Source organism: Odontesthes bonariensis, chromosome 18 (genome assembly GCF_027942865.1).
Source record: "Odontesthes bonariensis isolate fOdoBon6 chromosome 18, fOdoBon6.hap1, whole genome shotgun sequence".
NCBI classification, from domain to species: Eukaryota; Metazoa; Chordata; class Actinopteri; order Atheriniformes; family Atherinopsidae; genus Odontesthes; species Odontesthes bonariensis.
The window spans coordinates 4,020,877-4,038,686 of NC_134523.1; the positions used below are offsets into that span (position 1 = coordinate 4,020,877).

Here is a 17,810-nt window from a genome sequence, read left to right on the forward strand (position 1 = left end):
TCAATTTGAATGAAGTACAGTAAAAGTACTCCTTTGACAGAAAATGTGTACTTCTCTGCTGCTCTCCACTTTATAGACTACCATTAGGATGCCGGTAACTGGCTCGTATTATCTATTTAATTAGCCAGTTTATCTACCTCTGTTTTTTGGTTGGGGTTTTTGCTGCCAAACATTTGTGGATACACACACGTCCTTTGTGGCTTGTTTTTCTGCTCTCCTTATCGGACAATATCAGCAGCAATGGTAAAACATTAGTTTCACTCGGCTCAGTATTAGATAACGTTCACGACAGCTTGTACTTTATAGCCTGACACGTTTGCCGGAAATGACACCTACTGTACAAGACACCTCCAACTATTCATTGTCAGGAATAGTGTTGGGGTCTTGGGATTTCTCAGCTTATTTTTATCTAAGATTCATTTACAGTACGTTATTATTTCATTCATGTCAATGCTGAGTCCAAGCTAACAAACGTAATCAGAACCAGGGGCTGGGTCACGGTGGGGAGGGATACTGATACCATTGCCGGATGCAGATTCACATCCGCACATGCATACTGATGCACGTGGGAGCAGTGTCAGCAAAGGACTGGCAGTGTATTTAGAAGCCAAAAAGGAGCTTCTGTTGCACACGCGGGTAAAAACCTTGATGCATTGTGGATTCCTGGCTGCAGAGCCGCAGACGCTGAACCCTGTCTGCTCGTCAGAACATCACAATGGAAGAATGGTCTGGACTGATGAGTCAAATTTTCTTTTACATAACGTGGATAGGTGCATGTGTGTCACTTTCCTGAGGAGTTAGAGATGGCAGCTGGATGCATTTGGAAAAAAAAAAGGCATGCTGACGGAGACAGTATCTTGCTTTGGGCAAGTTCTGTTCTGTGCTGTATATTTTTGCATTTTTATAGCATCCTGCACTGTATAGTATCACAGTGTAGTATTTTTTTTTTATTTGTATTATAACATTGTATGATGGTGACTACAGACACGATTGCCCTGTTGTCTATATTTGTGAGCTCATAGGTGCCCAACCATAAATGACAACTAATAATAATACCTTTAAACCTGAAAGCCTCTACCGCTTTCAGTTTTCCCATCATGCAATCTGTTTCTTCTCCTTCCTCTCCGCACTACTTGGCTTGAGAAGACATTTGTACAATTTTGTGAAGTATTCTCAACCAAGCTCACTTACTTTTTGTCACGTTGGGGTTGGCAGGACACGGATGCGAACTCCAGAGGTGTATAAGCAAACAGATTAAACAAACAAGAGGAAGTTTGTTAATTATCGAGTGGTCCTGCCACATGTAGTTTTTTTTTTTGTACTTGTGGACAAACCTGTACACAAAAACTTCAATCTGTAATCTGTGCAACGGATATGATTTTTTTGTGCCTTCAATGACAAACTTAATTCTACTCATGAAATATGAATAAATTAAGAATTTCTTGCCAGCAACACACACATAGTGAACCTTTAATATGGCCAGAAAGAAATTTGTCCTGACAATTCATCTCATTTGGCCAAACGTTCTTTTGTTTTAAGGTAACGCTGCAGAAATTGGATGTTTGTGGCTGCAACCTGCAAGTGTGTGTCGTGAAGAGGGGAATTAGGCAACAACCATGACCTGTTGTGTAGCTGAAATCTTTTATGAACCTAGACTGTTGTTTCAAAACTGCAATAATTTGTCCCTAAACGATTACGAGTGCCATTTAAAAGGAGGGCTGAAGTAACGCAATGTTTTTTTTTTGTTTTTTTTTGTTTTTTTCTCCCTTGTCCTGTCCAGCATTATGGCAGCAGAATTGTAATCTGAATACCGTTTATGCTAAACACATTTGCTATGCCAAGGGAAGCTTTATGAATGTAAAGCTCCCCTTGACGCCCATCAACTCCTCATTTTTATTTATTTATTTTTGTTACAATATTTAACATGATATGATAATACTGCCAAACCGGACCGGGGGACAGAGAGAGAGGGAAAGCGAAGAAAAAAAATAACAGAAACATGAAGAGACAAACATAAAAAACAATGAAAAATCCGACAACCAGCTGCTACACCTGTAAAAACAAAACTGAAGACGATTCACGGCTTTTGTGGGGAATCCAACCTTAAAAGCACCTGGAAGCAGACAAGCAGAGAACAAACACACAAACAAAAAAACACAAGCAGCAGCAATCTCATAATACACAGGTGACCTTAAACCACAGGACAGCACAACAACTGCTTAGTGAGCATGCTACTGGGCTAATGAATGTGTGTGTGTGTGTGTGTGTGTGTGTGTGTGTGTGTGTGTGTGTGTGTGTGTGTGTGTGTGTGTGTGTGTGTGTGTGTGTGTGCATGAACATGCAATACACATAGATGGTCCCACATAATAACCATGCTTAAATATCAGTGTATAGTGTCACAATCCCCCCCCCCTCCAGCAATCAGAAGCAGGCCGAGAGGGCCCCCAGACCCAGGCCACCAACAGCCCCCAAGGAGCACAGAACCCGGGAAGCCCACCATAGGGACAACCACGCATGGGGACGCGATGTTAAACACACCTTTAATACCAACTTTGAGTGTGTTGCAGGCATCAAATTCTGATTTTTTTTTTTTTTTTTATTTAAATAAATGGAGGTTTGTCGGTGAAGGCACTGAACATCATTTTGTCTGTTGAATAAAGATATTTGAAAACTTTTCTGAAAAAGGGGTTTGTAAATTTTTCCCATTTTAATTAGAACTAGTAAAAAATTTAACCAGATATCCATTTTTGCAACTTATTCGTTTCTGGTAACGTCTGCTATCATCAGTACTACATGACACTGAAGTCATTGGACGACCTTTTATTTCCACCTGTTTCACGATGCATTTGGTCACCGACATCTGTGAGTCACTGTTAAATAGCTACTTAAAAGAGAGCTTTGGCCTGACTTTCACGGCCTGATTTTCACTGTTATTTACTGAAGTTCCCTCATTTCAAACTATACTTTGTCTCTATTGGAACCATCTTAATAGACTTAAAGCCACTTATATTTAGTACGTTATCCAAATGGATCATAAAAGATACCAAACATAAACACTAAACCAAGATCCAGGAGCTATTAAAGTGTTTTATGGAGGACTGCTTCTTTGGATCCACTTTCCTGTAAATTGGAATTCACACTACATGCACATATATTTGTATTAGATTATTTCTTACCAGCTTTAATTTAATTCTATCAAGCCAGGACATGCTGTACTGTTTGTACACCCCCTTACATTACAAGTGCAGCTCTCTACGTTATAAAAGTCCATTCTTACAATTTATGTTACCCAATTATCCTACCCTTGTCTGGAAGGCATTGAGTGCCTTAAGTATCCCCACAATCACCTAACACGACATCTCATTAGAGGCTAGAATAGAAAAATGACTGCAAGGTTGCCTCAAGTCGCTACTCATTTTAGAAAATGCAGAAATGGAGAGCTTGATGAAGACGGTGTCACATATCAGCCACAGGCTTGCCAGAAGGTTCATGACCCCCAGGGTACTTTTTTTCTTCAGTGATCTGTCAAAGCTTACATGGCACATGGTTAAATGTAATTTCTGTAAAGGAAAGGTTATCGTCTGACATGACGAGTGAGTTGGCGGATTGGAGACACAGCCATTGTGAGATGGAAACCTATACTCTGATCACTCCTTTTCAAATAGTGGGAAGGTTTCCACAATGATATTCAGACCATGAGTCACTAAAACGCTACAGAAAAAACCTTGAAATCGATGCAGAACATTCTGTATCGGGTCAGCGTTGTGGTCCGTTTCAGAACAACAACACACACTTCACTGCATTTAAACGCTTGCCTCTCTGAGTTCAAAGCCGCTCGGCTGAAAGAGCCCCTGCAGACAGGGCTAAACGGTCCCTGAGGTTTTAATGCAGTCGGTGTCTTGAGCCGCGCTGCCCTTGTTCAGTCACTTCTGCTTAAAGGGACTCTGCAGTCTTGACTGTCTCTGAGGCCTGTTTTTGATTTGTCCCCCAGTGGCTGCAGTCGGAGAGGAACCCGGCCAACTTTAGTGAAGTGGTGGAGGAGCTGTTCCAAGTCATCCATGATGAGGTGCTTTACATGGACGCCAGCCCCGAGCGCTGCAGGAGCTGCTCCGTGGTGGGGAACTCTGGGAACCTGAAGGGGTCTCATTATGGGGGCCTCATTGACTCCAGTGATTTCATCATAAGGTCAGTAACCACTTTAAGTTGTGGAGCTCTCTTGTTTTTCTTTAGAGTAAGATTGCACGAACCTTTGATATATTCAAACATTTTGACAATATTTGTCAAATTCAAGTGCAAAATGTTGTCTTATTTTCATATTCGTCAAGAGGACATCATGAGACATTAGAATTTTAAGATATCTAGAGACAGGGCAAGAACTTGGGGCTCTCAGGCAACCCTTAAACAAGCTGATTGTTTGTAAGAAAATCATTCCCTCTTCATTCATTGATGAAGTTAAGAAAATTGAGGAAAAACTCTCTCATTTAGGGCTTCTTGGAATGTGTCATTTTATTGCTGCTGATTCTAAAATATCTGTTGACTCATCCTTATATACTGAGAACGTATGTAAGCTGTAAAAGGTGTGGAGAAGTCTTCCTAATTTTTGCAAAATATATGGTAAATTCACTGTGGAGAGGTAAAATGCAGCCCTGATTAACACCTGAGCTTAACACCAGATAATTAAGTAATCTTATCGGTAAGGTAACACTCAGCAGTGATATGGCGTATCGCCTCCTTTCCTGATGACACTGAATACTTTTAAAAGCCCATGGGACATGTGCCGAAGGAGTTTGTATGATTTCTGATATGCTTACATTTCAGACAAAACTGTGGAAATTTCAAAAGGTGTGTTTTTCTGTTAAACATTAGCCCCTTTCACACTGCGACACGCTACCTTAGCAGGTCCAAATTGCACCTTCGACCCGTGTCGAGCAATGTGAACGCTTGGCGTGTTGGTGACCCGCGTCGCCTGAAGCCGAGTTCAGGGGGCGTTGCCTAGTGGCAGAGCGTCACACGAAACACAGAAAATGCTGGGCGTGTACAATGACGTAGGCACAAGCCATGCGTCGGAGGTAGGGTTAAATACACCTTGAGGACTCGTTTTTGCAATTGTATATGCAGTTCATGGAGATGTTATTTTACGGGGTGTGGATGGTTACAACGTGGGATGCCGCCGAAGAACATATGTGGAGAATACAAGAGCACTATAGTCCCCGAAATGTGGCGGTAAATAACGTCCTCTGCTCGGAGGCTGAGGAGCTCGCGGACCTTCTTGTCTCCCCAGTTGGCCATATTAAAAAATGTCTCGAACTTGATGTAGGCTAAAACAGAGTGAAACTTGTCCTCACCTGTCGCTGTTGTTCTGAATCAGCTGTCCATTCTGTATTTTAAACTCCTCACGCCACGCCACGCCCACGTCCGACCCGCGTCGATTGCGTTCACACCAAACTCGGCTCGGCAAAAAGACTAGGGTCCGACGCGGGTCGAAAGGCGAGTCGAGTTGATGCGGCAGCCCGGGTCGGCAGTGTGAACGCAACAGCGGACACGCTAAATTCGCGGATTAAAGCTGCCGTCGGCAGGTTTTCAAAATTCCGAGTCTAAAGTCGGAAAATTCGAACTGATACAACTTTCAGGTCCCTCCCCCAACCTCTAACAAGCTCCGAATCGCCCCCCAAACCCCTCCCCCTCTGTGGACGAGGTTGTTCACGTGAGTTCACACCAGTGTGAGCGCACACAAGCTGGGGGCAGACTCACGCTCAGCAGCGTGTGCACAAGCTGTGATTGACAGGTAGGATTCCTCCACCCTAACTTGATTGGTTAAAAACAGCCGGGAGCGCTCGGTTTTTGCAAGCATGATTACAGGCTTCAGAGGGAGCTACAGATTTCGTTATTTTTCCTAAACAGCCTATTTAATATTCTACTTCCAGAATCCCATGACAGTTCAAGCTAATATGACTAAAAAAAAGTTGCTGACCGCAGCTTTAAACGCGGGTTATTCGGTAGTGTGAAAGGGGCTAGTGTTAGATATAAATCTATCCCAGTTCAATGTGACTATCGAAGGCTGTCTGAGGCTATTCTACAGATACACAACAAATAGTGCGCTTAGATAAATAATAATTCGAATGAACTGAATAATGCTTTCTTAAATCCAAAATGGGAACAACAACATTTATTGGTCAGCATTCATTATGAAAGAGATCACTGTCTTACATAGAGCGTGATCAGTAGCGTCCATTATGTTGAGCAGCTGTTGCTACATTCTGTCAGGATCTGGGTTTTGGGTTATGTTTTTGGACTTGGTTGTTGGTGTTATTTTTATCCATACTCTTAGTGTTTTCTGTCTTTAGATTCAGTCTTTGTTTCACCTTAGTTCTGTTTATCAGTATTCAGTTATGTTTTGTTTGTCCTTGTTCATTCTTTGTGTTAGTTCAGTGTGCTCTCCCTCGTCCCCTCTCTCTCCTCAGTCTGTCTCCTGCCCTCTGAACTCATTCACTCTCACCTGCAACCCGTTACTAATCAGCCACCAGTTCCTGCTCCAGAAATCCCCTCCCCAGTATATATGTCTTTCTTGTTTCACCACTCCTCGCTGGATCCTCGTCCTATACTTTGGTATTCCTGGTCTTGTCTTATCTAAAATCCTAGTCTGTATTCCTCGTCTGTCTGTATTTCCTGTTCCTACGCCCCTGCACCTGGGTCCTCCCTTAACGCATCATGACACATTCTTCCTTGTTTGATCAGTTTTAGGGGCTCCAAGCATTGCCCAACACATAGTCAGACGTCCCTATCGGTTTTAGCTTCTTTGAGCCACTGTCTCTGATGCTTCTGTAAAATGCCAACATGTCACTTAACTTGCAGCTCGTACAGTTTGGTCGCTCAGGGCTGAATCAAGGCTGATAAGGCTGAAATAAACATGTTTTTGGCAGTTTTGTTTAGAAAGTAACTTAAACGGTTATCAGAGTGGGTTCCATACTGTACTGGACCCTCTGAATTTAGATATTATTCGATTCAGTCCATTTGTAGTTCTGGCTTTTTTGTTATCATCTAACCACTTGGGCCCTCATCACTTTTGTCTCTTTTATTTGATTTATTTTTGCTGCATCTTCCATTTGGCCGAGAGGTTCAGCTAGAGAATCACCTTCCCTAATCATCACACTGGGTTTTATAAAAAGAGAAATCATCTAAACTAAGTGGCAGATTGAAACAAAAGTATATCAATATTTATATTTCCATGTCGCGCCTTTGGGCAGCAGAAAACAAGAGGGGAGTTTGCAGCTCGCTGTAATCTTTCACACCAACTGCAGCTTGGCAGAGAGCGAATTGGCAAAAATGAAAAACATGACAAAGGGATTTCCTCAAAAGGATTGTGGGTGTTTTATCTGCCGCAAAACCGCTGGTTTTTATGACGGAATTAAGCTAATTTGGATGTCAGTGGGTAAACAAACATTCTTAGTCAGACTTTGTCGATGCAGTGTTGATGATCCAGGCGGGACATGTAACAGATTTGACCCTTGGCTGCACTGGCAGGATGTTAAGAGAACAAATATGTTTGGTAATTAAGTCTGAATGAGTCTTATCTAGATTTCAAGATACAAGATCGTTTTATTTGTCACATACACAGTACATTGTGCAGTCATACTGCTACCAATAAAATGAGAATTAAAATTAGATATGAATAATATAAGAGCCCTATCACAATAGTACTCACAATTTAAAAATGTCTCTGTAAAGTGTAAGTGTATAAAATAAAAAATGTATAAGTTATCTAAAATGTACAGTATTAACAGACAGAAAGTGAAAGGGATACAGTCCAGTTTAACGCTCTCTGTTGAGCAGACGGATGGCCAGGGGAAAGAAGCTTTTCCTCATCCTCTCAGTGTTGGTTCTCAGGCTGCAGAACCAACGGCCTGAAGGCAGCAGGGAGAGGAGTGAGTGTCCGGGGTGGCGGGGCTGCCTGAGGATCTCCTCAGCTCTTGACCTGCATCGTTTGACTACTTTCCTAAGGGCCAAGAGGTCCTGTTTTTTGCAGCTGCTCATCCATGTGGTGATGCTCCCACTCATGATGCTCTCAATGGTGCGGGTGTAAAAGTTCCTGAGCACCTTGAGGGGGTGCCTGAAATCTCTGAGGTGGAACTGACGCTGCCTGGCCTTTTTAGGCAAGGCAAGTTTATTTGTATAACACAATTCAACTACAAGGCGATTCAAAGTGCTTTACAGATACATTAAAACAGTAGAAATAAAAAGCATGATTTAAATTTTAAACAAAAAAGAAAGAAATAAGAACAATAGATAGAATCAGATAAAATCAGTTGTTGAAATGTGATTAAGTTTTGAAACTCAAGCTTCAGATTTGGAGCTTTGTTCAAATGCAGCTGAAAATAGATGTGTCTTCAACCTGGACTTAAATACACTGAGTATTTCAGCTGATCTGAGGCTTTCTGGGAGTTAAAAGTCCTGTGCTGTCCACCCTCTCCACCTCAGACCCGCCGATGCTGAGCGGACGGATGTCACTCTGCTGCTTCCTTCTGTAGTCCACAATCAGCTCCTTAGTTTTAGATTTAGATTTAGAAGGCTGTTACAATTTGTCACTGCATCAAAAAACCCTAGTATGACACATAGAGTTTCAATCAATGCTTGAAAACATTTTTGCACAGACCTTCAGAAATAGTAAATAGTAGTATAATGAAGATCTCAATAGCAAGTGAAAATTAAATGAAGGAAAATTCTGAGAACAATTCACACAGATTCTCTAAAGCCTCTCGCACAGACTGTTATGAATATTGAATGGCCCCGGCCTATCAGCTAAAGTTTTTTGTTTCTCTACAGATTTCCGTGTAAAAATAGATGAGTCATAAAAGAAGCCTTCGCATGTGCCTTTGACAGACAAGAGTAATCCATAGGGCTTTGGAATAATGAAATTTTTTATAAAGAATGTACTTTTGAAGCATTGATAAGTCACCCTAGCTGTTAAAATTAGATTTAAATTTGAGTTGTTTTTGATATTCTAAGATCTTATAATTGAAGAATCCAAGCACGTGATCCCCGAAATACTTTTTTTGTTCATATCTTATCTTCAGAAATCTTAGTCACACACCACATCTCCACTCGTTTGTGGATTAGATCAATTTAGGCACAAAATTAAAATAGATCTAAATTAACGGAATTAAAAGGGAGAGAAAGTGGAATCACGTTTCCTCTGCCGTGGTGCTTGGGCACATCGTGGAAATAAGGGAGACAAATTCAGCCAAACAACACACAGACTTAGTCTGCTAAAAGCCCTTCTGAGGTGGTTATCAGTTTCAACAAAAGTGCAACATCAGGATGAAAAACTAACACTGAATCAATACCTTTAGATGATTATCTCAATAGAATTAAAATGCAAAGTAACTGATGAGCCAAAGAATGTTACTTGCTGAAATACGTTTTCAATAATCTTTTTCTTTGGAAAATGTACATTACATTACATTACATTACATTACATTACATTACATTACATTACGGTCACTTTTATCCAAAGCGACTTACAACATCGGTAGGCAAAAGAACTTCAGGTCACAAGAAATCAGAAGTGCATTTCCTTCCAAAACCAAACAGCTAAGAGCAAAACTAGTGCTAGGGTAAGTGCAATAAGTTAGGTACCGAGACAAATGGGAAAAAAGACAATTGAGAAAACAAAGACAATTTAGGAAACAAATAAGTGCGTAGGAAGCTGGGACGAAACAGATGATGTCCTAAGAGGGCGGATCTGGGTAGTGTTTCCTGAAGAGATGGGTTTTCAGCCTGCGGCGAAAGATGGGCAGCGACTCAGTCGGGAGATCGTTCCACCATCGAGGTGCCAGAACAGAGAAAAGCTGTGACCGTGTCGATCGTGCGCAGGGACCCCTGAGTGACGGGGCAGCCGGCCGCCTGGAGGCCGCAGAGCGAACTGGTACACCATCTAACTGCTGTACTTCCTCAAAAAGATTGATTACTTCAACTGCTCAGGGTACCAGGCTTTTATTTATTTATAATCCCTATTTTTAATGGCAGGACTTGTGAATCTTTCTACAGCGCCCCTTCTTTGAAGCCTCAAAAGGAAATCTGGAATGGTGCACATACTCACTTACGCCTTTTTCTACAGACGTCTTCGAATAAACCAGAAATCCATTCAATCCCGTGGGAGTCCCTGCTATCTCGGATAGGTTTGCTTTTTCCCCACCGCAATCTGTTGCGAATAGTCAACGTTTATGCCTACGTGGAATTCGGTGAGACACCACTGTGTGACAGGAAGCTGGATAAGCGAAGCAGCTAGCAGGCTAACAACCTGTTAGCCTGACAGTCAAAATGATCACAAGTTTTGAACATGTCCAATTGAAATCACATTAATACCCATACCCAATTAGCTTTCAGTTGTATCGTGGCTTTTATTATCGGAAATGCGGAAAGATTTGTACTGGGACATAGTACCAGTGAAACTGGCACAATGGGTGAGGATTTCATTCACTTTAACTAACTGAATCACACAGAATGAGTTATTGTCATTATTACAAATCTACATGAATTATCCTGAATTTTAATCTGAGGACAAGGCTCGAGTTAAAAAAAGAAAAAGGTTCCTCATTCACTGGACACAAAAGTTTCTATTTTCAAATGCTTCCCACAACCTTATTTTGCATGTTGTCATTTAACTGCGAGTTGCAGAGCTATCAAAGAGGTCTTATTGTGCTTTCCTCTTTCTGTAGCTTATAGCGCATGTAAAAAGTCAGTTAGAAATCTCAAGATCCACAATGGCAACACTAGGCGCATTCCCACTGTAGGAACCTTTGGCAGTTCCTATAACCTCTTCAGGAACGGGGCCGTTTTTTCCCGCATTCGGACATACAGGAACTCGGGACCACGGCCCTCAGTTCCTATAACCATTTTAGCTCCTTTTCTGGTTCCATAGGAACACATCTGACGGAGGTGTTTGGTTGTCGGTAGCTACGCCCCTTGTCATGCTGTCAAGGCTGAAATGTTTCCTCATACGACACGGACAGAACCGGCGCGTGTTTAATAAGTTAAACTTACACGTCGTCTCCTTTGTCTGCGGCGCTCTGCTCTCCTTCCTTCATGAAACGAAGAATTATCGCCTGCGCTCGATCCTTCGTCTCCTGACTCTCTCTGTGAGCTCTTCCAGCCTCCATGTTAGACGCCCGATGTGATCGTCCATGATTAATATCACTATCATGCAGACCATGAACACGGTGGCCTCCCCGCTCTCCATGTTAGCTTCTTTGTGGTGTTTTTTCTTCTCTCCCTACTTTTCTCAGGTTTTGTTTTGTTTTGTTTTGTTGTTGAGTGTGGCGCTAAAGTAACACGTCACTGTCGCAGACGGTTGCGTCCCATCAGTCTCTATCAGGGTCCCGACTCATGTGTGAATGCAAAATGAAACAGTTCCCCTGGAGAAGGGCAGTTATCAGAACGGGATTCGAGGTGGACCGTTCTTAGAACGGCTCTGTCTGAATGCGGCTACTTACTCTCAAAGCATAGCATAACATAGCAACTGAACAGCATGAAACGTCTGGTCTGTAGCTTTTGTCCCCTTTTCATGATGACATCACAATGCATCATGCTTCTGTAGTAATTAGTTTGGAACTCTCCAAAAAATGAGCAGTTCAATGTTTTTGGATCAATAAGCTGAACAATCCGACACACTGGGGCTTTTCTGGTGGGATGGAGAGCCTTAAAGAGACAGAAGCTAAAACAGAGTGTTTAAAAAAGTATGAAGAGGTGCAGACTCAATGATGAACAATAATGTGTTCTTTGAACGTGACAGAAAGGAAACCAGCTCAAATGGACTGCCAAAGTGAAATTATGAACCTTTACGTAAAACCCTACAAAGATTCTTTAATTACCAGCACATGGCATTTCTGGATTAAGTCAGTTCCATGCCTTGGGCAAAACTTTTCTCGTTTTGCTCAGAGAACTTTCAAATATGTTAAGAGTGATAAGTGATAGAGGGAATGAATGTCCCACTCGAAAAAGCCACTCTCGAATCAGGAAATTTGGGGTAATTTCATATGGAAAAGGAAGTGACTATTTTGGGTGCTTTACATGGGGCAGAGAAAACCACCAGCGTAACTGATTTGGAGTGTGATAAAACCGAGATCCTATCAAGAAAGCAACCACGGCCCTGCTGTAACATCCAAAGTAATTTCACACAGAATTGTTGCATGACTTTTAATTTATCCCAGCACAGACTTGACAACCTGCTGCAACATGTTGCCAGTGTAGAAAGCCTTACAGCATCACAGCACTTATTTTGTCTGCCAACCCCTGCTGTGACGGAGGCACAGTGTTGGCAACCAATTCAATTACTGGGTGTCGGGGACAGAACCAAGACAAGAGTCATTATTTCACTATTAGCAGAAGTTTCCTGCTGAAGGCTGCTGTGGAACTGAGCTGTTTTCTATTTATTTATTCACCCAAGTGTCGCATAAAGAGTCATGCTTGGTTAGAAGCACCGGGGCACTGCCGAGAGGTTGCCTTAGATATTCAGAAACTTGAATAGTATTAAGTGGAGTACGCATGCTTTCGCTACATCTTGGAAAATGAAGCGATGTGCTCATTAAGCCGAAGGCTTGAGCACCATCTACTCAAACTTGTTGGCCGAGAAATAAATAAATATATCACTGAATTATAGTTTATTCAAACCTTGTTCCAAGAAAAGTATGGACATTTTCCAAAACGCAATTAAAATTTGTAATTAGTTCATCTGCTTGGAGCTTTATTCAACAAAAACAAATCCAAAGAAATTATTCTCATCTTCTTCGCTGACCAGCTTCACTATTTTCAGAAAAATATAAACAAATTTCATTTTAATTATGTTTAGTTAGAACTAGTATCGCTCACCACTTAATGTGATATTACACAAAATTACCCATTCTTACACATACCTCCCAACTTTTTTCATGTTCCTGCCATCAAATGTAAGATGAACTAACATTTTCATGCTCTATTAAAAATGAAATATTAGCAATGAAATTTGCAAATCATTGGATCCTGTTTTAATCTACATTTCACACAGTTTCCCAAGTTTTTTTGGGTGTACTTGAGCATTCACTGTATAGATATGCCTTCTGTAGAGATAATGTATCTGGTTGGAGAACAATGTTGAGGCCAACTGCCAAACTCATTTTGAGACACTGAAATTATGCCAACTGAGATCTGATATGGGAACACAGTCCAGTAAGTGAGCAGACTGAAAGATATCCACATGCAATCCACACAGATCCTCTAAAGCCTCCCTCTCAGACTATTATGAATATTGAACAGCATTGGCCTATTGGCTAAAGCCTGTTGTTTTCTCTGTGGATTGTAGTGGGGAAATTGATTAGAGTCATCAAAAACATCAACAGAATTAAAGGTTTCCTCTCCCAAACAGACCAGGAGGAACTCATCCATGCATTCATCTCCAGCAGACTCCATCACTGTAACGCTCTTTTAACTGGACTTCCCACAAAGAGCATTAAACATCTGCAGCTCATCCAGAACGCTGCTGCTGGAGTTTTAACCCGGACTAAGAGATCTGAGCACATCACAGCAGCTTTAAAATCTTTACTCTGGCTTCCAGTCAGTCACAGAATAGATTTTAAAAGCCTGCTGATGGTTTACAATCTGTGATCTGTTCAGAGAATATAAAGCCAGCAGAGCTCTTAGATCCAAGGACTCAGGTCAGCTGGTCCAGTCCAGAGTCCAGACTAAACATGGAGAAGCAGCATTTAGCTGTTATGCTGCAAACAAGTGGAACAAACTGCCAGTGGAGATTAAACTTTCACCAAATGGAGACATTTTTAAATCCAGGTTAAAAACATTTCTGTTCTCATGTGTCTATGCATGAAATCTGCACGCTATCTTTTAACTTATCTGGACTGTTGCTCGTTTTTAAATTCATTTAAATTATTTTATTTGTTTCTCTTTATATTCTTTTATGTATTTTTAATGCTTCTTCCACTCCCTGCTGCAATGCTTTTATTTTATGTGAAGCACTTTGAATTATTTTGTACATGAAATGTGCTATACAAATAAATTTGATTTGATTTGATTTTGATCAAAATAGCCTTTACGTCTGGCTTTGATTGGTGAGAGCACTAATATTTCATTCAAGTTGTTCGATTTTTTTATTTTTTAAATCATATTTTTATGTCGTTCTAGCATGTAATTAACACGCTAATGCGTGTGATCACAACAAAGAACTTTTTTTTTTTGGTCATCTGATTTTCGAATGCAGATAAGAAGTCATTTCATGCATCTTCATAAGTCAGTGCTTTTATCTGGCGAGTGCGAAAAAACAGCTTTCTTAAGTGAGCTGAGAAGAGAAATGGTGGAATCACACTTTTGTAGCTCCCACGCATATTTTGGCAGAGAGGAGGAAGGAAAATAATTGTCCAAACAACAAGCAAAGATTGGCCTGGTAAATGCCTGCCTGTGATCTTGACCAACTTAGTGTAATGGGAAGTGCAACATAAGCTTGAGACGCCATAATTGCAGATAAATATTTTACTGGAATAACACAACAGAAACACATATGACACAGTTATTAGAGGATGGAGGATAGAAGCAACTGAAGAAGTGCAACTGTGAAACTAAGGGGCTGAGCGTGAAAGTATGAAGAAACAAGCAGTGTGACAGCAAAAATTGTGGGGATCATACATCCCAGTGTTTGAGCAAATGCTTGAAGATATGAAACATATGAAATGCTCTCTAAATGAAGAGAAATGAGGATTCATATTTTTCTAAAAGCACAATCACTAACGCATTTTTCAACAGAGACCAGCAATCACATTCTCTCTTTACTTCTGTATGCTCCATGGGAACACTGATGTTTTTCATCTGAAAGGAAGAAGGCTGTCTTCCATGTATGATTGTCTCATCATTCATGTTTACTTTGCTGAATTGAGGATCAGTCATGCTTATATTCCACATGAGAATGTACGCCCTTGCAGATAACACCATTAAGAGAGATCTTAACACCAGAGAAACTGGGATTTTTCTCTTGACTAATGCAAAAGCTCCCTTGCTTTCACTGTCTGCCTCTCAGCCAATAATGATTCTCTCCAAACTGGTATGGGAGACTCAGAAAATTACGTTTTTCCTTCCTTACTAAAAGCGTTAATAACATAATGACATGTTTCCAGGGGCCGACAAACAACACCGTTCTTTTTATTCCTGCAAAGTGCTTTTTGCACATTGGAAACCTGTCAGAGGACAGATAAGCTGTGGTTTGGGTTACTAATCAGTCCCCTGAAGCTCAAACAGAGATCAAACATTGAAGACTTGCTGTGTCGTTATTCATCCCCTCTTTTTTTGTTATTATTGCAATTAAGACTTTGTTTTCACGGGCACCCAATCACCTCTTCAATCACTCCTGTTCTTTAATTGGACCTTTTTGTTAATATAATACAAAGAAAAAGAAAAGACGGAGGTCAAGGGCTTGATTGCTACTTGGGCTACAAATGAGTATCAACAAGGCACTGTAGGAAATTTCATTTACATGATTTTAACACCATCTGTGGTGTTAAACACTGCCCAGTGTTGGAGTTTACCCAGCGACCAGTGTGGGTTACAGCACTGGAAGAGTTTTGTCTATGTGGTAAGATATTAAGTGTTCTACTATTATTTCCTTCACTAATTATACGTGCAGTTCATTTATAACTGAGCTTTAGTACCAACTAGTTCCATTAGCTGTTGAATTTAAAGCAAGATTTTTCAAATAAAATGCATATCTTGTCTTTTATTTTTCATTAACTAGTTTGGAAAGGAGGAAACAAGTTGAGTTATGTCATGTGGTGTCATGTCATTAAACATGGCAGTGACTACCAGCGTCGCAGTTTCTATCCAGCAGCAAAACTTTGAGGAAGAACACACAAACAACTGATACAAACAACCTACCTGGATTTTATAGTATATGATAGAAAAATGGATAGATTCCATCAGGAATTCTTTTCAACTGTTGTGTTTATGCTCTCATGTCAACAACGTTTGACTGCGTTTATTTTCTAGAAATTAAAATTGCTGAGAGCTAATGTTGTAAGTCATGTGTTTAGCTATATCTGCTAACCCTTAAAGGGGAAGTTCGTTATTTTAAACCTGGACCTGGATTTTTGCATAAGATACGTTCATCTACTCACCGATAACAGTTTGGTGAACTTTGCTGTTCTTCGGATTCTTCTTATCTGTCTTTATTTCACCAATACTTTAAGACGAATTAATGAATGAACGCGTACTATTGCACTGTTAGTTCAGAGCTGCCGTGTTGTTGTTATTGGGGGCTTATTGGGGGCTTTCTACGCATGCATCTACTGGGATGACTTCATTGGTGCGCGCCGCTGCAGCGGTTTAAAAAAAACTTCCCCTTCATCAGCCTGTACTAATATACAACTTGCAAACATTGATGGAGACTATTTGTGTGAGTCTCCATTTAAGAAAGGCTGACTGAAACCCCCAAATGTAAAATCCAAGCTGCTTCATTAGATAAGCATGTTCAATATTTTGCTAGTACAACAGGTTTATATGATGATAACTATTGAGCTGTATCGTTAAGTGTACATCTTGGAAAATTAAGCTAAAGCGAGAGCAAAAAGAAAACATGCACATCCAACTACTATATTCAGTCAGCATGATATTTAATAGGTGGAGAACTTTTGTTAGGTTTTTCTGTTAGCACATTCTGCCTGACAAGGCTTACTTTGTGGCAGCGTCATGTCCGATTTATTTACTTTGGAGCCCCCTACAGGGCTGGAGGGCAGCTGCTGCTGTTGGATATAAACGGTTGCACTGTCCATCAAATTGTCTGCATATTTTGTTTGTTATAAAATCTATGACGATGAAAAAGAAACTAACAGTCATTGTTGTCGCTCATTTAACTTGGCAATCTTGCAATGACCCTGAGCTGATTTAGTTATCTCTCTCTGTGGTGAACAGCAAGGGGCAAAATTGATTGTGATATCTTGCTACTTACAAAACCAAACTTAATCTGGATTTCTGGGTCAAATGCCTGCTGACCTCACTTGGAAAGCTGCTATAACTTCAGCTGTGCTCCCACAAACAGTGAAAGCCAGCTGTAGCATACAGGCAGTTCCACAATGCACAAAAAGCAACCTTGAGTTCAGTGTAGAGTGAAATCAATTTTATGATTCGCCCTGTTAATTACAAAGGCTGAAACAATACACTAGAAACGTTTCAATTAATCTGATCCTCCAGCTTCACTCTCCTGATAATAGTGTACCCAGTTTTCACTCCTCCATGTGATTATGAGTTTGCTGGAACTGCACAGATATATTGGTAGTTTTTACAGGTTCACAAAAGACAGCAGCGGTAACAGCAACCGACTCGCAAGTGTGTAGAATTGAGATAGTTCTAAAGTACCGCTGACCTTTAGAAAGTGTTAGGTGGCTATTACATGCTGTGTGATCACGCTGCACCTTGAAGCTTCAGGCAGTGTTATGGAACACTGGGATTCTTGGCGTCGAGCATTTTGAGTAGAAATAAATAATCAGACAAATAGTTTCAAACAACCTGCTGGAAGGCGGTTGTTCTTTTCTCTCTTTAAAAACAAAGAAAGAAAAGAAAAGACCACCCTAGTTGCATGTTGACAGAATACTAAAGACTAAATACTGAACAATCATATTTCAAGCGTTTTTTATATCTTTTCAGACAGTATTCAAACACTGAAGCTTTAAATCAACACTGTGATGTTTCATTAATGATAATTCAGCAGGCCTTGATAAAGTATTTGTTTTTCAAGAGAGCATCTAAACTTCACCTTTATATTCTGAGGGGAATCTGTTCTTTTCTGG

General features: G+C 40.7%; 1 protein-coding gene across 1 annotated transcript in view; it reads left to right on the forward strand.

Moving 5' to 3' along the window:
• The window catches only part of LOC142367921 (CMP-N-acetylneuraminate-beta-galactosamide-alpha-2,3-sialyltransferase 1-like), a 79,113-nt gene that overhangs the window by 49,893 nt on the left and 11,410 nt on the right, over positions 1–17,810 (forward strand). Inside the window, exon 3 of the mRNA XM_075449945.1 lies at positions 3,992–4,185. Coding sequence (XP_075306060.1) covers positions 3,992–4,185 — 194 coding nt within the window. The remainder of the gene's footprint in view (positions 1–3,991; positions 4,186–17,810) is intronic.